This window comes from Oncorhynchus nerka, linkage group LG23 (genome assembly GCF_034236695.1).
Source record: "Oncorhynchus nerka isolate Pitt River linkage group LG23, Oner_Uvic_2.0, whole genome shotgun sequence".
In the NCBI taxonomy this organism is placed as follows: Eukaryota; Metazoa; Chordata; class Actinopteri; order Salmoniformes; family Salmonidae; genus Oncorhynchus; species Oncorhynchus nerka.
Window position 1 is genome coordinate 22,223,436 of NC_088418.1, and position 24,298 is coordinate 22,247,733.

A 24,298-nucleotide genomic window follows, 5' to 3' on the forward strand; every position below is an offset into this window, starting at 1 on the left:
TTGTCAGAATGATACTGAGACAACTGTAACAAAAAGTTGTTTATTCTCCAAAAACAGACAAGCAAGTTCTGTTTATGAAAATGTTAGAATGATAATATGGACGAATGAGCAAAGTAAAAAGATATGGTTTTCAACAAGTCACCTTAATACACGAATAAAACCGTCACAAAATGAGCACAGATTAACATCGTTTTGCACTAAACGCTACAAAACATTTACGTTAAAAGACAAAATGGCACTGTTCTCTTGTTTACAACACTATGAATGATAACATCTCCACCAGCCTATACAGTAATGTCATAGCAAAAAGGTCTGGACCTCTTAATCAAGGGTGCAGTGTGAAAATGATCTTGTAGTATCCAAATAAACCATCACTGAAGTGAATCTTTAAAAATTAACACTGCATTATATATTTCTTCCAGGGTTGTGTTTCCTCAAGATAACCCATAGCTTGTATTGACTGATCATATCCAGATAAGAGTTTAACCTGATGGGTGATATTAAGCCAAAAGGGAGTCCAAATGCTATCTTGCTTTTTCAGACCCTCTGCCTAGAACCCATATGCCCTTGCACTACCTCTATAGTCTTCAGAACCAGCTTGACACCAAACGGCTAGTTCTTGTCGTCCTCCTTCTCCTCGGTGGGGTAAGAGTGCCACGTAAGCCGCTCCTCGTAGAAGGATATGACCACCTGTGGACACTTCACGTTTGCCTCCTTAGCGGGTACCAGGTCTGCTTCATCAGAGTTTTTCCTACAAGAACAGGCCGTGTGGAAAGAACCATGAGTTGGATGAGTACTTAAGTGGCTAGTTCAGTGATTGTAGTGATGCCATGAAGCATACAGATGCGGTCAAATATATTGGCACCATTGTATGATTCAGTTTGTTCTAAAATAAGTTGAAAAAAAAGTTGTGTTTACACATGTATTTGTTTGATTTACAACCGCACAGGACCAAGACATTTTTTTATTTTTTATATTTTATTTTTGCATTTTCCAATTAAGAACATTCAAAACAAAAGTGAAAAGATATTAGACAACGACAAAGTGACAGTAACAGACGAGCGTAACAAAAATAAAAAAAATATTATAATTATATAAACAAACATACAATAAGAAAAAAAATAACGAGACATTGGATCACCTGCCGTAGGCTACATATTATACATTACGTGTGAAACATTATGTGAGGATTATATATAGATTCAATCAATGAGATGTGGGGGGAGATTCTCCATATAGTCAATAAAAGGTTGCCAAATTCTGTAAAATGTCTTTAACTTATTCCTCAAGCAGTAAGTGATTTTCTCCAAAGGGATACAACTATTAACTTCCGATAGCCACATTGCAACTGGCAGGGAGGAATCCAATTTCCATTTCAAGGCAATACATTTCTTGGCAATCGCTAGCAATATTTCTGTTAGCTTTATAGTATGGCTTTGCCTAAGATTGGTGTTAGTAAAGTTACCCAGTAGACAGACCTCCGGGTCTAAAGGGAATGCAACCCCGTGAATTGAGGATATGGTATCGCATACCCCCTGCCAGAAAACGTGTAGTTTTGAACACTGCCAAGTGGAATGGCGGAATGTTCCTTCATCTGAGCCACATCTAAAACATAGGGAGGAGATATCTGGGTTGAACTTGTGCAGTCTAGATGGGGTGATATAGAGCTGATGGAGGAAATTAAACTGGATCAGTCTGTATCTGGAGTTCAATGTGGATGTAACCCCATCCCTGCATAGGTCACTCCATAGATCCTCATCAAGATCAATATCCAGATCTTTCTCCCATCTAAGTCGGGGTTTATCTAGCCCAGGCAGTGTTAGTCCTGACATAAGAGCATTGTAAACACGGGAAATGGTCTTGAACAGTGGTTGGTCTGCGTGGCAGAGTTGTTCAATAGGTGACATCTTTAGGTAGGTTCCATTGTCCCTTGAGAGTCACCCTAATAAAGTGTTGTAGTTGTAGGTAGCTAAAGAAGTCCCTGTTAGGCAAGTGGTATTTCTGTTTCAGCTGATCAAAAGACATAAGAACTCCCTCCCCGTAACAATGTTCCAGAAGAGTGATCCCCTTATCAGACCATGGTCTAAAGTTACTATTCTGGAAAAACATAGGGATCAATCTATTGTTCCATAAAGGGGTTTTAGGGGAAAGGAATCCCCCTCGTCCGAACAGCTCATGCAGTTTGCACCATGCCAGGACAGAATGTATGATTAAAGGGTTGTCTGTGATGGTTTTTATAGATTTTCTGTCCCATTTGTAAAACAAATCTGCCCAAGTGTCATTATTTACCTCAAGCTTTTCAATGTTCAACCATGAGGGAGAGGGACCATTGTCAAACCTCTGAGCCAGAAACCTAGACTGTGTAGCCCAGTAGTACATTCTAAAATTGGGGAGGTTTAAGCCCACATGACTGTAATCAAGGGTCAGTTTATCCAGGCCAACAACCCTAGGGGTTTTAGTTTATAGAGGTTGTTCAGATTACCATCCACCATTATGCCCAAATATGTGAAGCCCATAGGCGACCATCTAAAAGGAAACTTGTGCTTGATGGTATGATGGTCAAAGACAGACAACGGTAAGATTTCGCTTTTATCAAAATTGACCTTATATCCAGAGAAAGAACTATAACACTGTAGTAGGATCTGCAAGTGAGAGAGGGAGTGTTCTGGGTTTGTTAGAAATAAGATAAGGTCGTGCGCAAAGAGTGATAATTTATGGGTATGGGGGCCCACCTCAAAGCCATGTATGTCAGGGCACGTTCTAATAGTCTCAGCTAACGGTTCGATGGCGAGGGCAAAGAGGTGGGGGCTAATTGGGCAACCTTGTCTGTTCCCCCTATAAAGAGGGAAAGAGGAGGAAGTAATCCCATTGGTAGCAATCCTAGCTTTAGGAGATTTGTAGAGTGATTATCAAATTTACAAACACGGTACCTAAACCAAACTTTTCCAAGACGCGAAAGAGGTATGGCCATTCAACCCTATCAAAGGCCTTTTCAGCGTTGAGGGAGAATGCGACACTAGGTATTTTGTTTTTGTTAGCAAGGTGAATTATATCAAAGAACCTTCTGAGATTATTGGAGGACAATCTATTAATTATGAAGCCAGTCTGATCTGGGTTGACCAACAGGGGAAGACATGACTCCAGTCTCTTAGATAGCATCTTGGTGACCAGTTTACAATCTGTGTTAAGGAGAGAGATTGGTCTATAGGAGGCGCACTTTAGCGGGTTTTTCCCTTTCTTGTGGATTACAGTAATCACTGCTTGAGAGAAGGACTCTGGAAAGCAGTTGTCTTCTCTGGCTTTTTTAAGTACCTCCATAAGGTAGGGGACCAACAGCTCCCTAAATTCTTTATAGAACTCTGGAGGGAAGCCATCCTCCCCAGGAGATTTATTAGAAGGTAAGGATTTAATGGCCTCCAACAATTCAGGAACTGAGAAGTGTTCACTCAGGCGCTCGCTGTCTTCCCCTGACAAGCATGGGAGGTTGAGAGAGGAGAGAAAGGAGTCGATCTCTGATAGATCATCGCTTGATTGGGAAGTGTAGAGGTCTTCATAGTATTTCTTAAAAGTATTATTAATTACAGTAGGGTCGAAAGATATCTCTTTAGTAAGAGTTTCTATGGCATTAATTGTCCTCTAACTTTCCTCTGCTTTGAGTTGCCATGCCAATACTTTGTGAGCTTTCTCTCCAAGCTCATAATAACGCTGTTTTGATTTAGTGAGGGCCCTCAGCTTGATATGTGTTCAGAATATTATATTTAAGTTTTTTATTTACCAAAAGCCTGTATAGATCTTTAGTCGGGCCTCTTCTGTAGGTTTTCTCTAGCTCGGAGATTTCAGATTCAAGGGCACTCAGTTCCGCACCGTGTTTTTTCTTCAGCCCTTTAGTATAGGGAATAATCTGTCCCCTCAGATAGGCCTTCAATGTGTCCCAAAGAATGAAGCTGTCAGGAGCAGAGGGTTTGTTTGTCAAAGTAAAAATATTGATCTGCTCTTTGATGAATGCACAAAATTCAGGTTGCTTTAGGAGTGTAGAATTTAGTCTCCATCTATATGCTCCATTTACCTTGGTAGGAATGGAGATTGATAATACCAGAGGAGAATGGTCACTAAGCAATCTGGGGAGATACTCGACATCTAACACTCTATGAAACAGTTGTGTCGAAAGTAAAAAGTTATCTATGCGTGAGGGAGGGTTTATCAGAAGACCTATCAAGAACTGTATCTAAGCAAAAATTTAAATCTCCTCCAACCAGTAGCCATCCTGGTGGTGCTTGAGCAACCTGAAGGAAGACATTCTGAATAAACATATGGTCATCGAAGTTAGGAGCATAAATATTCAATAGGGTCCAAGACTCTGAAAACATATGCCCCTGCACCAAAACAAACCTGCCAGAGATGGTGTTGTTGACGCAGAAGGGGATGTGTCTACTTATCAAAATTGCAGTTCCTCTTGCTTTGGAGTTAAAAGAGGATGCAAAAACTTGTCCTACCCATTCCCTCTTCAATTTCTTGTGTTCACTGGCTGTAAGATGTGTTTCTTGTAAAAACACAATGTCAGCCTTTAATTTCTTAAGGTATGTATAGACTCTTTTCCTTTTAATCGGGCTGTTAAGACCTTTTACGTTGAATGTGACATATTTTAGTGGATTAAGCATAGGTTGGGTTTCAAATATGTAACTGAATAGAAATCTATCATATGCAGATAATTAGGAAATGTTTCAACTTTGGTTTGAGCACAAAAGTGACCTGTATGTCTCTTTAGGAAGGAAACAATAAACATAGAAAAAAGGAAGAAAAAAATAATAAAAATCCCACCCACCCTGATTGTCAGACTAAAACAACAATCCCAACAATCAAACATGAATACACTTGTAGAGATACGTTGCTGCTCGCTTTCCATCTTGCTCTTACTAGCTAAACCTTGGCGTAAACTAAAACCTGCGAGCTCTCTAAATTGAAAACAAACGTTGTGAATAGATATTTATGGCTGAATATTTACTGCCCACGGTAAGGGATGCTTGAGTCTCTTTTCGGAAGATTAACATAAATGAGGGGGAAAGCAGTGGGCCTAAACCCACTTATTGCTTCGCCCAGTAGATATGGACTAAACCAAAATATACTCTCCTGTAAATGTAATAGAACTCACCCCGGGAAGATACGGTTAGTTGAAAATGTACAAATCAATTATAGTGACCGGGAGATACCAGCAGTTCAATCCGGATAAGAGAAAACAAACGAACTGAATTTGATCCCCCAGAGAGACCGTCCCGGCTCAGACGTTGCTCAGTTCTTTGAGAAAAATGTGCACTTCTCCCGGTGTGTTGAAGAGATGACTTCGGCCTTTGTACTGAACTTTTATCCGCGCAGGGTGGATGAGGTAGCCGGTGATGTTCTTCTCCTTCAGTGCTTTGGCGGCAGGTCTGAACTGCTTGCGACGTCTGGCGAGATCCGCGCTCATATCTGGGAAAAGGCTGACCCTCTTTCCATCGATTGGCTCTTGCGAGTTGCAGTATCTTCTCTCTGTCTTGGAAACGGAGGAACCTGATCAGGATGGCTCGTGGGGGCTCATCTGGCCGGGGTTTCGGTGCTGATGTTCTGTGGGCGCGTTCGATTTCCAGCGGCTTGGTGAAGTTGATTATGCCTAGGACCTCCGGGATCCATTGAGTGAAGAAACGGACCAGGTCACGGCCCTCGCTGTCCTCTTTCAATCCCACCACACGGATATTACTACGTCTACTCTGGTTCTCCATCTGATCTACCTTGTTTTTGAGGTAGGCATTGTCCTTTTGCAGTTGTATCAAGACCTGGTCATGTCTAGCGATGGTATCTTCAACTGTGCTAATGCGCAACTCTGCCTCAGTCGTTCTCAAAAGGAGATCATTCATGGAGGATTTCAGGTCGTCAATGGAAGAATGGAGTTCAGCCGATTTCTTATCAATTTTCGGAGAAAGACCTCTGTTACCATCCTGAATTTCCCGGAGGAGAGTAGCCAGCATGTCGGCAGGCTCGCAAGAGGCTGCTGAGAGCAACAGTCTGGAACTGTCGTCTGAGTTATGAGGGCTAATGCTAATCTTGCTAGCTGTAGCGTTATCGTTATCTTGGGAATCAACGACGTTTTGGTCGTCCTTCTTGCCTCTCGGTCGGAGGTCCATGGCTCTTTGGGAAGGTAAGTACTTGACAATTTATCAGCCGATGTTAGAATATTGTTTCAACGTTGTTATTTAGGTAAAAATAGAATAACTTTGAAGAGCTCGGTTTGTCAACGTCTGCTCAGCTCCGCGGCATCACGTGCTCCCCCAGGATGTCCTGGACTAAATTATTCCAACTAGGTTGGAGGCAATGATTCTCGTTAATTTAGCTTGCATGTGTTAAATTGCAAGTAAAAAGTTCCATTGCAAAGTGCAAGGGTAACAATATCACATCCGGCCATGATTGGGAGTCCCATAGGGCATCGCACAATTGGCCCAGCGTCGTCCGGGTTTGGCCGGGGTAGGCCGTCATTGTAAATAAGAATTTCTTAACTGACTTGCTTTGTTAAATAAAGGTTACATTTCAAAATGTAAAATATATTTGACCGCATCTGTAGGTCAGGATACAGGGAATGGGGAGATGAAAGCAATGGATTATTGTAGTTTTCATTGATGCATACCCTGCTGAAAAAAACAGCATAGACCAGCACATGCTGGTGACCAGCCTTCGTTGGGTTTTGGACACTTTGATGCTGGTGACTAGCAAAAACCAGCATCAAAGTGCTTAATTATTTAAGACATCCCACTGGGCACCAGCTGGTCGAACTAATGTTGTTTCAATGTAATTTGACAATTTATTGCGATGTGGAATCTACATGGAAAATACAAGGACTAAATCAAATCAAACGTTATTTAAAGTGCTTTTAAAGTTTGATTTAATCCTATGACTTTGATTTTTGGTTGAGATGGAGACGTGAATCCAACATGTCAATTATTATTATTATTATTGAAATACAATAAACAGCCTATTAACTTGTCGACAAGTTAAATTATATATTGGATTCATGTCTCCGACTAAACCAAAAATAAAAAAGTGAAAAACTGGGATTAAGCCTGCGGCTCAGACGGACCTATCCAAGCTGTAGATAAATCTCCTCTAAATGTTGATATTTGACTGTGTTGTCAACCAAACAATTCAATATACATTTTTGTAATACAGTAAATAGTCATGGTCACAATGAGATTACTGTAATTATACAGTGCATTCGTAAAGTATTCAGACCCCTTGACTTTTTCTACATTTTGTTACGTTACAGCCTTGTTCTAAAATGGATTTAATTTTTAAAAAATTGCACTTTTTTTCTTTACAAATAAACAGAAATACCTTTTTTACATAGGTATTCAGACCCTTTGCGATGAGACTCAAAATTGAGCATCCTTGAGATCAAATCCAAGTTTATTTGTCACGTGCGCTGAATACAACCTTACAGTGGAATGCTTACTTACAGGCTCTAACCAATAGTGCAGAAAAAAAGGTGTTAGGTGAACAATAGGTAAGTAAAGAAATAAAAACAGTAAAAAGACAGGCAATATACAGTAGCGAGGCTATAGAAGTAGCGAGGACACATACAGACACCGGTTAGTGAGGCTGATTGATGTAGTATGTACATGTAGATATGGTTAAAGTGACTATGCATATATGATGAACAGAGAGTAGCAGTAGCGTAAAAGAGGGGTTGGCGGGTGGTGGGTGGGACACAATGCAGATAGCCCGGTTAGCTAATGTGCGGGAGCACTGGTCGGTCGGCCCAATTGAGGTAGTATGTACATGAATGTATAGTTAAAGTGACTATGCATATATGATAAACAGAGAGTAGCAGCAGCGTAAAAAGAGGGGTTGGGGGAGGCACACAATTCAAATAGTCCAGGTAACCATTTGATTACCTGTTCAGGAGTCTTATGGCTTGGGGGTAAAAACTGTTGAGAAGCCTTTTTGGCCTAGACTTGGCACTCCGGTACCGCTTGCCATGCGGTAGCAAAGAGAACAGTCTATGACTGGGGTGGCTGGGGTCTTTGACAATTTTTAGGGCCTTCCTCTGACACCGCCTGGTGTAGAGGTCCTGGATGGCAGGCAGCTTAGCCCCAGTGATGTACTGGGCCGTACGCACTACCCTCTGTAGTGCCTTGCGAGCAATTGCCGTACCAGAAAGCGATGCAACCAGTCAGGATGCTCTCAATGTTGCAGCTGTAGAACCTTTAGAGGATCTCAGGACCCATGCCAAATATTTTTAGATTGTTGTGGTAGGCCTACCAGATTCTTCTAAAACTTGATTGGAGTCCACCTGTGGTAAATTCAATTGATTGGACATGATTTGGAAAGGCACACACCTGTCTATTTATAAGGTCACACAGTTGACAGTGCATGTCAGAGCAAAAACCAAGCCATGATGTTGAAGGAATTGTCCGTAGAGCGCTAAGACAGGATTGTGTCAAGGCACAGATCTGGGGTACCAAAACCTTTCTGCAGCATTGAAGGTCCCCAAGAACACAGTGGCCTCCATCATTCTGAAATAGAAGAAGTTTGGAACCACCAAGACTCTTCCTAGATCTGGCCACCCGGCCAAACTGAGCAATCGGGGGAGAAGGGCCTTGGTCAGGGAGGTGACCAAGAACCTGATGGTCACTCTGACAGAGCTCTAGAGTTCCTCTGTGGAGTTGGGAGAATGTTCCAGAAGGACAACCATCTCTGCAGCACTCCACCAATCAGGCATTTATGGTAGAGTGGCCAGACAGAAGCCACTCCTCAGTAAAAGGAACATGACAGCCCACTTGGAGTTTGCCCAAAGTCACCTAAAGGTCTCTCAGACCATGAGAAACAAGCTTCTCTGGTCTGATGAAACCAAGATTGAACTCTTTGGCCGGAATGCCAAGCGTCACGTCTGAAGGAACCCTGGCACCATCCCTACGGTGAAGCATGGTGGTGGCAGCATCATGCTGTGGGATGTTTTTCAGCGGCAGGGACTGGGAGACTAGTCAGGATCGAGGGAAAGATGAACAGAGTAAAGTACAGAGAGATCCTTGATGAAAATCTGCTCCAGAGCACTCAGGACCTCAGACTGGGGTGAAGGTTCACCTTCTAACAGGACAACGACCATAAGCACACAGCCAAGACAAGGCAGGAGTGGCTTCGGGACAAGTCTCTGAATGTCCTTGAGTGGCCCAGCCAGAGCCTGGACTTGAACTCAATCAAACATCTCTGGAGAGACCTGAAAATAGCTGTGTAGCAACGCTCCCCATCCAACCTGCAGAGAATGGGAGAAACTCCCCAAATACAGGTGTGCCAAGCTTGTAGCGTCATACCCAAGAAGACTCGAGGGTGTAATCGCTGCCAAAGGTGCTTCAACAAAGTATTGAGTAAAGGGTCTGAATACTTATGTAAATGTGATATTTCCTTGTTTTAAATGTCTAAGTCTGTTTTTGCTTCGTCATTATGGGATATGGTGTGTAGATTGATGAGGGAATTTAAAAAAAATCTATTTTAGAAAAGGCTGTAATGTAACAAAATAAGGAAAAAGTTAAGGGTCTTAATACTTTCCAAATGCACTGTACATTTCTTCCTATGTAATCATATAAAGCATGAATGTTCAAGATAGCATGCATAGGTAATAGGTCTGTGGAGATCTTCACAATTTCTGTAATAATCAGTGGAGAATCTTGAACAGCATTGATCACTTACGTTTTTTACTTTTAATGTAATCACAACTGTTATCCAGGTCATTTGGTTCTGCTGTTAGATGAATCCTGCACGGTGATATCACATTAATCTGTTCTATAAATAAACAAGATATCTGACATTGTATTCCAATTTGAACTTTGCTGAGCTTTTAAATTCTAAAAAAGGTCATTGCTATACGGGATCCTTGGAAAGTCACCCCATTGAAGTTGAAATTTAAAATGGTTACGGTAAATGTTAAGGGTTTTTGGTTTAGTCAGAAATTACTCAAATCACCAGGAATTTGGCTAAAAATGTGTTTAATTTAAGAAATCTGTTCCCAAGTATTCCCACGAGAAAAGAAAAAAGAGGTATGAATGATTGGATTTGAAAATAACAATCTCTTTATGGGCTCAGTTGTGGTCAATTTGCAGTTTACAAATGATTAGGTTCGGCTCTCCTACAAAAATTGACCAACTGCTTAATCTTTTTTTATTATTTATTTATTTTACCCCTTTTTCTCCCCAATTTCGTGGTATCCAATTGTTGTAGTAGCTACTATCTTGTCTCATCGCTACAACTCCCGTACGGGCTCGGGAGAGACGAAGGTTGAAAGTCATGCGTCCTCCGATACACAACCCAACCAAGCCGCACTGCTTCTTAACACAGTGCGCATCCAACCCGGAAGCCAGCCGCACCAATGCGCCGGAGGAAACACCGTGCACCTGGCAACCTTGGCTAGCGCACACTGCGCCCAGCCCGCCACAGGAGTCGCTGGTGCGCGATGAGACAAGGACACCCCTACCGACCAAGCCCTCCCTAACCCGGGCGACGCTAGGCCAATTGTGCGTCGCCCCACGGACCTCCCGGTCGCGGCCGGTTACGACAGAGCTTGGGCGCGAACCCAGGGACTCTGATGGCACAGCTGGCGCTGCAGTACAGCGCCCTTAACCACTGCGCCACCCGGGAAGCCCCAACAGCTTAATCTAGTTGCCTATTCCTGAGCTAGTCCATGCTGGTCAGACCAGTTTGACCAGCATCAGACCAGCATGGACTAGCTTGAAATGTATGCTGATCTACGCTGTTTGGGAATTGACAGGTAGACAGTATGCACAACAGGAGTTAACATGCTACTGCTCCATGATTAGGTCCAGTAAGCAGTATAAATAAAGGTTCAAATAAATTCAAATGAATAGGGCGATTAAAGGCTATACAAACCATTTCATGAGGAACATGAGTTCTCCAGTGGAGTCAGTGGCACCAATAATCCTTTCTGGATCCAAACCTCGAGCGAAGCCCCTTAGTTTCTCTGGCTAAAACACAGTGAATCGCAGTCAATCAATGTGACAGAGCAAAGACAAATGATTGCATCTGTGTACATGCATCGGTCTTTAGGACTTACGTCATCTTTTCTCTTCTTGGGTCGACTTTCCTCTCCTTCCACACTAGTCTCTGCAGACTTCCTCTTACCCACAGACTCATGGGCCGATTTCTGTTTCTGCAGAAACTGTGCAATCAGGTCGGGGCAATCCAAATTATCCTCTGGTTCCCATGTGTTGTCGTCACTGAATAAACATACAGGCAGGTGTTAATCAAGCCCGAAAACGGCATTGGAGGGAAAGTGGTGTTTTGATTGGTCAATACAAGCAATCCACACACTAGGGATATTGTGGAAACTCACTCCGAAAAGCCTTTCCACTTGAGAAGGTACTCCACTCTTCCTTTCACTACTCTTCGATTCAAGACCTTTTCCACCACATATTCTTCTTCCTCCTCCTCTTCCTCCACGGGCACCACATCCTCTGCCTTCTTCTCAGCCGCCGTTGTCATCGTCACCTGAGACTGGGTGGGGGCTGTGGGTGCAGGGGGAATGATGTCTGCAGCTGCAGGGGGATTGATGTCTGCAGGTGCAGAGGGATTGATGTCTGCAGGTGCAGGGGGATTGATGTCTGCAGGTGCAGGGGGATTGATGTCTGCAGGTGCAGGGGGATTGATGTCTGCAGGTGCAGGGGGATTGATGTCTGCAGGTGGAGGGGGATTGATGTCTGCAGGTGCAGGGGAAATGTTGTCTGCAGATGCAGGGGTAATGTGGGCTGTGGGTGCAGGAGCAGCAAATCACGGCTCCAGAAAACGGCCACTCTGTTGAGGTGACACTTATACTGAACTTTTCACTAAAGGGGTAATCCGCAGTTGAAACAATAACAAAGCGAATTCCCCGCCTCTGTTTTGGTTTAAAAAAAGCTAAGGGATGGGCCTGGAGAAATGTAACCACTCAAATGCATATACTACAAGGACTGACCAACCAAGATATGAAAAGTATAGTTAAGCATGTTGATGTGTTTAATAACATTTACAATGTTTACAAACATTGGAGTAAAACAAGCTTATATTTTGGGTTCTGAGGTGGTAAGACAGTTTAAGTTATTTTCTTTAAGAATCAACGGGTATACAGTCGGATCATGACCTAAATTATTGACACCCTTGATAAAGATGTGCAAAAAAGACTAAAATAAATTATACAAATACTGAGCTATATTGTATGCTCAATTATTTTATACTAAATACACTTGCTCAGAGGAGATTTTGTTTGACAAGTAATAAAACAAATCTAAAAAGATACGTCAAAGTTATTACCTCCCGTTTTCAATACTCTGGCATCCTCCCATTGTGGGTATAACAGCACTGAGCCTTTTGAAAATAGAGCTCTTTGGCCAGGCACACACCAGAAAATAACCTTTTTTTTTAAACGACTTGTTAAATCAATTTCTGAATAATTGTACTAGTATAAAATGTTCCCTTTTTTTGTTGATTACAATATAGCTCAGTATTTGTATTATTTATTTGATAGTATTTTTTGCTCATGTTTACCATGGGTGCCAATAACATCAGTCATGACTGTATAGCATTCCTTTTATAAGTCCAAAAACGTATGTAGCAACTGCAGATTGCCCCTTTAAAGCCTAAAGATGCTAAGCTCTATGGCGTCTTGTGAGAGGTAGCATCACCTTTTGAAATGATATACTGTAATTCAGTGAAACACAGAGGTAGATGGGGAAACTCACAACATCACGGAGTGCCACACATAAATGATAAACGCCTATGTTTACCCACTTCTGCAGAAGAAGATTTGTTAGTAGAAATAGCAGCTTGACTTTTGCAAAAACATCTACTCCCTTTACCCCTTACACAGACAAAACAGAGAAATGGCTTGTATATTTGAAAAATGTTATAAGACCTTCAGTGAGAGTGGGAGCATCATTAGAAGGTTCTGTAGACTCGCTCATACTCATCAGGTAGACCGTGGGACCAGCAGTTGGTTCCTGGTCAACGTCAAGAGTAGGGGCGATGGGGGTCAGGAATCAACAAGGTAGACAGGATTTTTTTTTTAAAATAGCATTGGAGAGAAAGTGATTCATGAATGTCTACATGTCTATACCATGTTTTACAGGGCTCTAACATGGGCCCTTGACGTAGTTGGGCAAAAAATGTGAGAACTTTGGGGAGTGAATGGTATTTACAGGTTTACTATGCCTAAATGTCACAGTAAGTTGTTTATTTTTGTAGATACTGAAAATGGATGTGCATCAAGAGTACCGTATGCAAATTTCTAATATCAAATGAGTACAGTGCTGGAGAGAAGCACAAGAATATGGACAGGGGTGGCCTCAGGCAGCTACAATTTTTTTGTTGGGCTCAATTGACCACAGATGTTGCGGTAACTCGCAAAATTACTGGGGCCATCATATAGGAGATATATAGTTTAAACACTTCCTTCAGCCTGTGCAACAACTGGAGGGCAAGAAACCACTTACAATATGAGTAGGCCAACCGGTGATGGCGCTATTATTCCCTTTACGTTGTTTGTCATTTTACTACATGAGGAAAAACTACGCTCACTAGGGGGTCCTAAACTGGAAGGCATACAGCTTTTGGGGTATTTTAACTAACCCTAACTTAATTATCCTAACCGGATACGTTAATTATTCTAACTTGCTGCATACGTTCACCTAACCTATTACGAAAAGTCAAATCTGGCAAAAGCTGTATTCAATTTAGTCAAAACCCTTCTAGGGGCGTATTTAGCGACTCAGTCGCTATATTTTGGTGAGTTTTCAGATACCTTCGGCGACTTCTATTGGTAAAAGAGTCGAGCGACAAAATGCAGCTACCTTTCAGATAGCCTTGGGGGAGTTTTGATAGCTTTAGCGAATTTTCCCCAACAATTATGCCGCAAACGAGAGTGGGAGAAGTTGTCTGTGGAACAGAAATCACAGTAACAGCGCACACACAGGCAGATAATCACAAGCGAAGGAGGTGTGCGGCGGGAAAGGGGACAAAAACGCTACACGGGGAAAAATCAGCTGTGCCGCAGCAAGGCAAATTGGTGCTGTGACGTTGTCGTGGAAACTGTCCTCTAGCGACAAGGCAGATACAGATTCTTACGGATAAATAGTTGATTTATTTAATTTTTTATTTAACTAGACAAGTTAAAGAGAACAAGAACAAATTCATATTTACAATGACGGCCTATGAACAGTGGCAGAACGACATATTTTAACCTTGTCAGCTCGGGGATTCGATCTGCAACCTTTCGGTTACTGGACCAACGCTCTAACCACTAGGCTACCTACCGCCCCAACTGAATAATTGTTGGCAACACTGGCTACAATACGAGGTGAACCAAAAATCGTTTAGAAACTCTGTGGTGATACGGCATCATGCTTGACCAGAGTACAAATAATCAGTTAGCCAAAAAATGGTTTAATATCGTTTGAAAACTGAGCTAGTGGTCTAGCTACTAGTGTTCCCTGTTATTTACAGAGCCACGGTTCATCCCCGATTCAGACGAGCTCTCGAGTACTAGTTTACACACGCCACCTACCTCCATATTGGTTTCAATAGAAAACAAAAGCATCGCTAGCATGCACATTCTGAATGTGTTAGCTAGCTAGTTAATCCAACAAAGCGCAATGTATATAGAAATGCATTCTTATCGTTCTGTAGGTGGCAAGATGCTCGCTGTAGCTAGCTATAATTACATTATTTCCCAACACAAACGTGCAGGTAGCGAAGACTAGCAAGGATAGAATGCAACTCACCTCAAAACGAGTATTTCAAGAGGAAAAACAGTGTCTGTTTTCAAATGTTTATATGATTATCAAAATAATATGGGTTATAATTTCTAATAAATGTGTTTAGTTTATTATCAATCAAATATGAGCTTGTGTAAGCTAAATATCGTGTCCGCCCCCTTCGTCTCCGATCTCAAAAATTCTTTGTACACGTGCATCGATTCTACATTGTGTGGATTTCCCAACGTAACCAAAGTTATCTCATGTAGGTGTCTCAGATGATTTAGAGATTAGCTAGTCGGCCGATCTGCTCAGTGAGTGTACCAACGCGGTATATGTCCGCTCCCGTTCGAACATGTTCGATTTTAACACAACATGTTCTACTAAATGTGTATGATTTCCTCCTGTCCATAATATTTTAGCTAATAAAGTCAAAAATGTCGGTGCTGTAACATTTATCATGAAGGGAAAATGGCGACTGTTTATTTATTTATTTAAAGGGTTTGAGTTTGCCCGGAAACGGAAATTGCGTCTCAATTGATGCCAAGGCATGATTTTAGTGAATTAAAATTTCGTCGAAACTGCGCCGAGTTCCGCAGATCTTTGTATTGATTGTAATTCGACACTTGTAGAATTAGCGTTTCTAAATATCGGTCGAAGCGCTCAACTCTGAATAGCTACTGTTAGCTAGCTAATTATTTGTGGCTCTTTCAAAACACATTTTTAAGTAGACGTTACAAATGTACTGACTTCATATGAACGTTACCAGCTAGCCTAGCCCAAATTGTCATTCCAAAACATGATTCATCAGTTTGTTAGTCTAGCTAGGAAGTGTGGGTAAACAAACGTAAGTGTCAGTGACTTTTGAATTGTATCAACATTTATTTTTAGAATGTGCCTACAGTCAAATACTTTTTTTTTTTTTTTTTTACACAGGAGTGGTTGGTGGTGGAGTTAAACCTATTGCGTCTCTGTGCTATCAAGACGAGGAGGGGGGGTTATCTTGAGGGCAAATGGCAAGTGAAGGAATTCCTCCCCAATCTTCTGTTCCCATGGCTAACAGCAAAGAGAAGCAAAATACTAACAGCATTTGAGATATCGATGCGTACCTTTTTCACAAAGATTATTGTGGCCCTGAACCGTTGTCCTCATGTGACTGAGTGCTTTAGTGAGACTTGAGAGGTGCCACCTGTGGAAGAGAAGCATTGGCAGTTTCCACCTTTGCTGACTAGTTGATTCTTGCATTTTGTGGTTTCTTCTTTGTTTGGCAGATGTATCATGTGCAGCGTAGCCTACGGAACAATTATTAAGAATCACGAAAATATGTAAATTAGAGCCCGACCGAAATTAGATTTTTGCTTCCGATTCCAATACCTCTTTTACGGAGGCAGCAAAGTCGCCGATATATTGTTTTTTTAGAGGTGGAACTAAAAACATACTTTATTTAAATTTATTTTTTACACACTTCAAGGGATTAACAGATACTCTGAATGATGATTAAGAATCACGAAGAAGATGTAAGTTACCCTCATTCTCTCCCCATTTACTCTGACACTTTTCTCCACTGTATGCTCTGGTAAACAAAACTGTTGGGTGAAAAAAGGATACACAGTTGTGTCGCGCAATCATGGGAGAATCTCAATTGCATACTCCTCACGTCCTGTCCTCGCCTCCTTATCTAAATCCATTGATGAGAAATCTAAATGTCCCACACCTCTGACCTAATCCTCCAATGGGTTTTGAGAAGGAGGTGAGGAGAGGACCCGAGGATGCTCAATTGAGATTGTCCCCATGACATGGAACCATCAACACCATGTTGTATCACAAGCTGTTGATTCACCAATTTAGCTACACAAACTGCCTGCAGCTGCCTCTGTTAGTGAAAGCAGTCTTTTGTTTGTCTCTGCAGGAGTTTGTTGCTGTGCGGGTCCAAGATCCTCGGGTTCAGAATGACGGGTCTTGGAATTCGTACGTAGATTTCAAGATATTCCTACATGTGAGTGTCCATTCACTGTCTAAACTTGACAAAGAAGCAGTTGTCTCAATGAGTGCGTAAGTCCTTATTAGAGCTGTAGATCCGAAGTAATCAGGAAGGGCTAGTTGGAAATTTCTTTACTCATGATGTGCATTTATCATAGATGAGTCAGGACCAGGAAAAACAAATTACTACTCCTATCACCAAATTAACCTACATGTCACTAAAGTGGATGGCCTGTGGGTTAGAATGCTGGAGTTGAATGAAGGATAAATCTTGTACTCTATTCCTAATCATTTTCCTTTTAACAGAACCAGAGACAAAACCTCTGACTTTCAAACGTTTATAAACCAGAAGTGTCATAAGAAAATGCACTAAAATATGAATGCTACAGAAAGTTCTATATATACTTTCCAGCCAGCACATGACTCCCACATAATAACTGGTCATTTTCCATAGCTGTCCATTATCCTCTTCAGGCACTGCACAAATGTGATTTGCTGCTGGCTGCTTATCATTTCGGCACTAGAGGCCCAGCTCAAGGCCAAATTATTTTCAATTCACATGACGTTTCCCACTACATCGAAGTTATATTTCTAAATACTAAAAAACACTGTATGATCAACTAGACAAATTACACTATGAATATACTTGATTAACTGAATATGCTTTACAGAAGTCCTCAGAGGTAAACATGTTTGTTATGAATTCTACAACGATCATGTGCCTTTTGTTAATCTCTGCAATTCACTTTGCTCTCGCCATGATGTTTGACTCATGGTGATGAATAGCTAAACCAGCATCAAGCTATTTTGATGTAGACTTATTCTCGAACCCATAACAACATTTTGCGCTGGCTAGGTGGAGAAACTGGATGCTTAAAAGTAGACTCGGCGACATGATGTCGATGCAGAAAGTAAACCGCAGTGGGTCAATTTCCGCAAAAACTAAGAGCGTTGAAGTGCGAGTCTCAACTTCTCCGCTGTTTTGGTGCACTGGCTACCACGCTGTAACAGCATGAAGCGAACCTGTGCACATGCGCAGATACTGTGTGACTGTGAGAGCGAAGTCTTACATCTCGCTCATCTCAATATCTGCGCTGCTGCTCGTGGCAAGGTTATTTTGCTGAGTCTACCTTTTAACATTGGACGGCTTTATTCAAATTACTTGACAATCTAGTGTTGACCTTGTTCTCTGTAAACACAATGGAATCCTGCAGTTCAAGTTCTTAATCTGTACTGTCCTTGTCCCTTCCTGACATTAGCCTATGTGCTTGATTCAGTCATCAGAAGGACATAATGCAGAACATTTTTTAAATGTGTCGAATACAACAGGTGAAATGTTTACTTACAAGCTCTCTTACAAGGAATTGCCAGACTTCAGCCACCCAAGTCATGGACTGTTCTCTCTACGACCGCCTGGCAAGGTCTATCCACGTATTCACATACACGCAGTCGCTACTTTTTACTTCTATTATTATGTAACCTGATGCCTAGATACTTTACCCCTGCCTGCCTACTTACCTCAATTACCACATATTACTGCACGTTGATATGCTATTGGTATGCCTTGTACAGTGGGGCAAAAAAGTATTTAGTCAGCCACCAATTGTGCAAGTTCTCCCACTTAAAAAGATGAGAGGCCTGTAATTTTCATCATAGGTACACTTCAACTATGACAGAAAAATGTGGGGAAAAAATCCAGAAAATCACATTGTAGGATTTTTTATGAATTTATTTGCAAATTATGGTGGAAAATAAGTATTTGGTCACCTACAAACAAGCAAGATTTCTGGCTCTCACAGACTTGTAACTTCTTCTTTAAGAGGCTTCTCTGTCCTCCACTCGTTACCTGTATTAATGGCACCTGTTTGAACTTGTTATCAGTATAAAAGACACCTGTCCACAACCTCAAACAGTCACATTCCAAACTCCACTATGGCCAAGACCAAAGAGCTGTCAAGGGAAAGAAACAAAATTGTAGACCTGCACCAGGCTGGGAAGACTGAATCTGCAATAGGTAAGCAGCTTGGTTTGAAGAAATCAACTGTGGGAGCAATTATTAGGAAATGGAAGACATACAAGACCACTGATAATCTTCCTCGATCTGGGGCTCCACGCAATATCTCACCCCGTGGGGTCAAAATGATAACAAGAATGGTGAGCAAAAATCCCCGAACCACACGGGGTGACCTAGTGAATGACCTGCAGAGAGCTGGGACCAAAGTAACACAACCTACCATCAGTAACACCCTACGCCGCCAGGGACTCAAATCCTGCAGTGCCAGACGTGTCCCCCTGCTTATTAAGCCAGTACATGTCCAGGCCCGTCTGAAGTTTGCTAGAGAGCATTTGGATGATCCAGAAGAAGATTGGGAGAATGTCATATGGTCCGATGAAAACAAAATATAACTTTTTGGTAAAAACTCAACTCGTTGTGTTTGGAGGACAAAGAATGCTGAGTTGCATCCAAAGAACACCATACCTACTGTGAGGCATGGGGGTGGAAACATCATGCTTTGGGGCTGTTTTTCTGCAAAGGGACCAGGACGACTGATCCGTGTAAAGGAAAGAATGAATGAGACCATGTATCGTGAGGTTTTGAGTGAAAACCTCCTTCCATCAGCAAGGGCATTGAAGATGAAACATGGCTGGGTCTTTCAGCATGACAATGATCCCAAACACACCGCCCGGGCAACGAACGAGTGGCTTCGTAAGAAGCATTTCAAGGTCCTGGAGTGGCCTAGCCAGTCTCCAGATCTCAACCCCATAGAAAATCTTTGGAGGGAGTTGAAAGTCCGTGTTGCCCAGCAACAGCCCCAAAACATCACTGCTCTAGAGGAGATCTGCATGGAGGAATGGGCCAAAATACCAGCAACAGTGTGTGTGAACCTTGTGAAGACTTACAGAAAACGTTTGACCTCTGTCATTGCCAACAAAGGGTATATAACAAAGTATTGAGATAACAAAAGTTTATTGACCAAATACTTATTTTCCACCATAATTTGCAAATTAATTAATTAAAAATCCTACAAAGTGATTTTCTGGATTTTTTTTTTTCCCCCCTCATTTTGTCTGTCATAGTTGAAGTGTACCTATGATGAAAATTACAGGCCTCTCATCTTTTTAAGTGGGAGAACTTGCACAATTGGTGGCTGACTTAATACTTTTTTGCCCCACTGTATATAGCTGACATTCTTGTGTGTTTTTCTTTTCCTTAACTTTGCATCGTTGTGGAAGGTCTTGTAAAAGAAAATAAAACACACAAGAACATCAGCTATATACAAGGAGTACCAATCGCTTATTTAAACCTATTCAGCCTGAGGGAGAAGAGGCGCTGTTGTGCCCGCATCGTGAGTGTGGACCATGTTAAGTCCTCAGTGATGTGGACACCCGAGCAACTTAAGTTATTGATCCACTGCACAACAGCAGTGGATGTCATCCGTCTTACAGGCTCCTGACCAATTCTCCTATTTAGTGTTTCTTTTTTTTATGCTGATTTTAAACTTTTGGTTTTTACATAATGTCTCCGCCATCTTTTCCTACGACCGAAACAGATTCTGGACATCAAAACAGCTGTTATTAACCTCAATTTGGATGAACATTTCTACTTGAGTTGGCAGCTCTAGACAATCTGCTTACTCCGGACCAGGCCCTAATCCCTGGACTCAAAAGAGGAAGCGGTGGCAAAAAGAGGCAGGTGTGTTTGAAGACTCAGCAAAGGTCGTAGCGCAGGGGTGTCAAAGTCAAATGGACGGAGGGCCAAATAAAAAAATCAGCTACAAGACGAGGGCCGGACTGTTCGAATGTTCATTGAAAAATTTTTAAATGACGCATATAGTCTAGTGAACCTAATTGAACCTACTGAAAACCTAACAAATATATTACAATATGATCAGATAAATAAAGCAATATTTTCTTATGGCTCTGTCAGTAATCTTTAATTTTCAACAGACACAAAAGACAAATTTCCTTTATATAAATATCCCCATAACATGAACATTAAATGAAAGAAACCGGTATTCAAGGCACCATCAGTAGACTATATTTTCTATTTTAGCAAAAGTGGGCTAAATTTACTTCAAAGAAAAAACAATAATAGCAATTTTCTATCATCCACTCAACTGAAATATTTTTAAAATATAATTGGATTGAAATACAAAAAAATAAAGTGCAAAAATCTATTAATCAAAAACAACACTTTGTTTAAGGAGAAGTAACATGCAGTGAAAACAAATATTAAATTTTAACTTTTAAACTTGAACTGAGTAAAAACTCTAAATATGTGATTGCACAGTAATGTTCACTTGTTTGAGGTTGAGGGTGATACTTGGTGGTGTCCCATCTTTTCCACAAGTTCATCAATGTTCGGGGTAAGGCTCTGAGCCGAAGAAATCCTCAGAATTGAGTGGAGGTGTTCAGCAGTAAGTCGACTTCTGTGTGATGTTTTGTTCAGGTTCATCAAAGAAAACAGTTGTTCACACAGGTATGTGCTGCCAAACATAGACAACGTTTGAGCAGCCTGGATGCGCAGCTGGGGCATTGTGCCGGGGAGGAAACGGGCGAACTCCGCAGCACCCACTGCCGCATATTTTGCCCTCAGTGCATCATTGCATTGGAGGTCAATCAACTCCATTTGGAGGTTTGGTGGTGAGCTTTCCACGTCAACAGCAAATGGGTTACCGAGCAGTTCCTGCTTTTTTGTGCTTCAAAGTCAGCAAATCGGCGTCGAAAGTCAGCGGCAAGCATACCTATTTTATCAGCCAACTGTGTGCTCGGGAACGCACTGGTAGAGAGCTTCTCTTTCATGGTCTGGCAGCTGGGAAAGTGGCTCAAATTTTCTTTCCGCATCTGCGTCTCCCACAGAGTCAGTTTGGTTTTAAATGCCTTCACTGTACTGTACATATCAGAGATGACACGATCCCGACCCTGCAGCTGCAAGTTTATTGCATTCAGATGACTCGTAATGTCACACAGAAAAGCCATTTCACACAGAAACATTTCGTCTCGGAGTTGTGTTGTGTCTTTCCCTTTGCTGTCCAAGAACAGACAAATCTCCTCACGAAGCTCGAAACATCTTTGAAGCACCTTTCCCTGGCTTAGCCATCGCACCTCTGTGTGATAAGGCAAATCACCATGCTCCGTTTCTAACTCCGTCAGAAATGCCTTGAACTGGCGGTGATTCAAACCTTTGGCTCTGATAAAGTTAACTGTGCGCGTGATGATGCTCATTACATGCTCCATTTTCAAGGCTTTACCGCACAACGCTTCCTGGTGTATGATACAATGATAAGCTGTCAGCTCACCTGTCGCGTTTTCCTCTTGCATCTTTTCCCGTATCTTCGCCACCAGTCCGCTCCTGTGTCCACACATCGCAGGTGCTCCGTCGGTTGTCAAACCCACGAGTTTTCCCAAGGCAGCTCCATCTCATTTACACATCTTGACACCTCTTCATACAAATCATGCCCCGTAGTTGTGCCATGCATAGGACGTAAAGCCAAAAACTCCTCTGTCACGCTTAGGTTGGAGTCCACTCCGCGGATGAAAATTGACAACTGGGCAATGTCAGAAATGTCGGTGCTCTCATCCACAGCCAAGGAATATGCAATAAAATCTTTTCCCTTTTTCACAAGCTGCTCTTTTAGATTGATGGACAACTGGTCTACTCTCTCGGCAATGGTGTTTCTGCTCAGACTCACATTTAAAAGAGTTGCCTTTTTTTCTGGGCAAACTTCGTCACAAACTTTAATCATGCAGTTTTTGATGAAATCCCCCTCCGTAAATGGCCGGGCTGATTTAGCGATCTCTTCTGCCAAAATAAAACTGGCCTTGACAGCAGCCTGGCCTTGTGATTTGGCTTTTTGAACAGAGCCTGTCGAGATTTGAGGCCTCGTTTTAATTCCTCTGCCTTTTGTAGCCTTTGTTCCATGTCCATATTCTTGTTTTTGTCCGCGTGTTTCGTTTCATAATGTCGTCTCAGATTATACTCTTTCAGTACCGCCACACTTTCTCCACACAGAAGACACACAGGTTTTCCAGCTACCTTCGTGAACATATACTCCGACTCCCACCTTGTTTGAAACCCCCGGTTCTCAGTATCCACCTTCCGTTTTGCCATTTTTGATGGGTATCTGAAAGTTAATTTTACTGTGATGCTGACGACTGCTGTGCCAATAAATATTGAAATGAAGCAGCCTACTGCTCGGTGCGTCACCTTTGCATTGTGGGAAATGTAGTATTGGTGCGTGTAAAAGATCTGCGGGCTGCCGGCTTGCTGCGGGCCGGTTCTAATAATAAATCAAGATCATCCCAGGGGCCGTAAAAAACCTTCTTGCGGGCCGGATGTGGCCCGCGGGCCTTGACTCTGACATATGTGTCGTAGCGGGACTACTTGTCTGCATCTGTGTACCATCCTTGAAAAGCGGTAACTCTCGCCTTTAGCATAGTGCGGATGTCACCGTTAATCCAAGGCTTTTCGTTCGGGTAAGAACGCACTAGGGGTGACAACGATTTAAATGACATAGGGATTTTTTCAAAAAGTTAATCATCCCTTACTGAAAACTTTTTAAAATAATTTTATTTTGCAAAATTACACAGAACACAAATATAAACACAACAATTTCTACGATTTTAACGAGTTTCAGTTCATATAAGGAAAAGAGTCCATTTAAATAAATCTGTACCACAACCTCACCGCCACCAGGGGGCATTCTGTTTACAAGCAAACCCGCTCACCCACACAAAGCCATACACGTTGTCTGCAATTTGTCCGGTACAGTTGAAACCGGGATTCATCCAAAAAGAGCACACTTCTCCAGCGTGCCAGTGTCCATTGAAGGTGAGCATTTGCACACTGAAGTTGGTCACGACACCAACCTGCAGTCAGGTCACAGGCAATCCCGCAGGTGAAGAAGCCAGATATGGTGGTCCTGGGCTGCCATGGATACATGTGGTCTGCGGTTGTGAGCCCGTTTGGACGTAATGCCAAATTCTCTAAAATGATGTTGAAGGCTACTTATGGTAGAGAAATCAACATGAAATACTCTGGCAACAGCTCCGGTCAGCATGCTAATTGCATGCTCCCTCAACTTGACATCTGTGGCATTGTGTTGTGTGACACAACTTCCCATTTTAGAGTGGCCTTTTATGGTCCCCAGCACAAGGTCCACCTGTGTAATGTTCATGCTGTTTAATCAGCTTCTTGATATGCTACACCTGTCAGGTGGATGGATTATCTTGTCAATGGAGAAATGCTCACAAACATGGATGTAAAGAAACTTGTACACACAATTTGAGAAAAATAAGGTTTTTGTGCGTATGGAAAATTTTGTGAATCTTTTATTTTAACTCATGAAACATGGGACCAACACTTTACATGTCTGGCAGACATATCAGTGTGGATGACGGATCACCACCTCAAGCTGAACCTCGGCAAGACGGAGCTGCTCTTCCTCCCGGGGAAGGACTGCCCATTCCATGATCTCGCCATCACGGTTGACAACTCCATTGTGTCCTCCTCCCAGAGCGCTAAGAACCTTGGCGTGATCCTGGACAACAACCTGTCGTTC

General features: G+C 42.1%; 2 protein-coding genes across 4 annotated transcripts in view; one reads left to right on the forward strand and one right to left on the reverse strand.

Annotated features, from left to right (window-relative positions):
- Positions 1–26: 26 nt before the first annotated feature.
- On the reverse strand, positions 27–15,210 carry LOC115106477 (chromobox protein homolog 1-like). The gene is made up of 6 exons (XM_029629252.2): positions 14,784–15,210; positions 12,920–13,004; positions 11,366–11,777; positions 11,087–11,249; positions 10,903–10,997; positions 27–751 (listed from the first exon to the last, which is right to left on the reverse strand). Exons 2-6 carry the CDS (start codon positions 12,972–12,974, stop codon positions 613–615), a joined length of 864 nt encoding a protein of 287 aa, XP_029485112.1. The 5' UTR covers positions 12,975–13,004; positions 14,784–15,210; the 3' UTR covers positions 27–612.
- The window catches only part of snx11 (sorting nexin 11), a 21,117-nt gene continuing 10,638 nt past the window's right edge, over positions 13,820–24,298 (forward strand). The window contains exons 1-3 of one of the 3 annotated variants that reach the window (XM_029629246.2): positions 13,820–14,359; positions 15,693–16,273; positions 16,666–16,752. In XM_029629246.2, coding sequence (XP_029485106.2) covers positions 16,247–16,273; positions 16,666–16,752 — 114 coding nt within the window. In that variant the 5' untranslated portion in view covers positions 13,820–14,359; positions 15,693–16,246. Of the gene's footprint in view, positions 14,360–15,277; positions 15,604–15,692; positions 16,274–16,665; positions 16,753–24,298 lie in introns of those variants that run through there. The other 2 variants (XM_029629245.2, XM_065007942.1) reach the window with 2 other exon arrangements.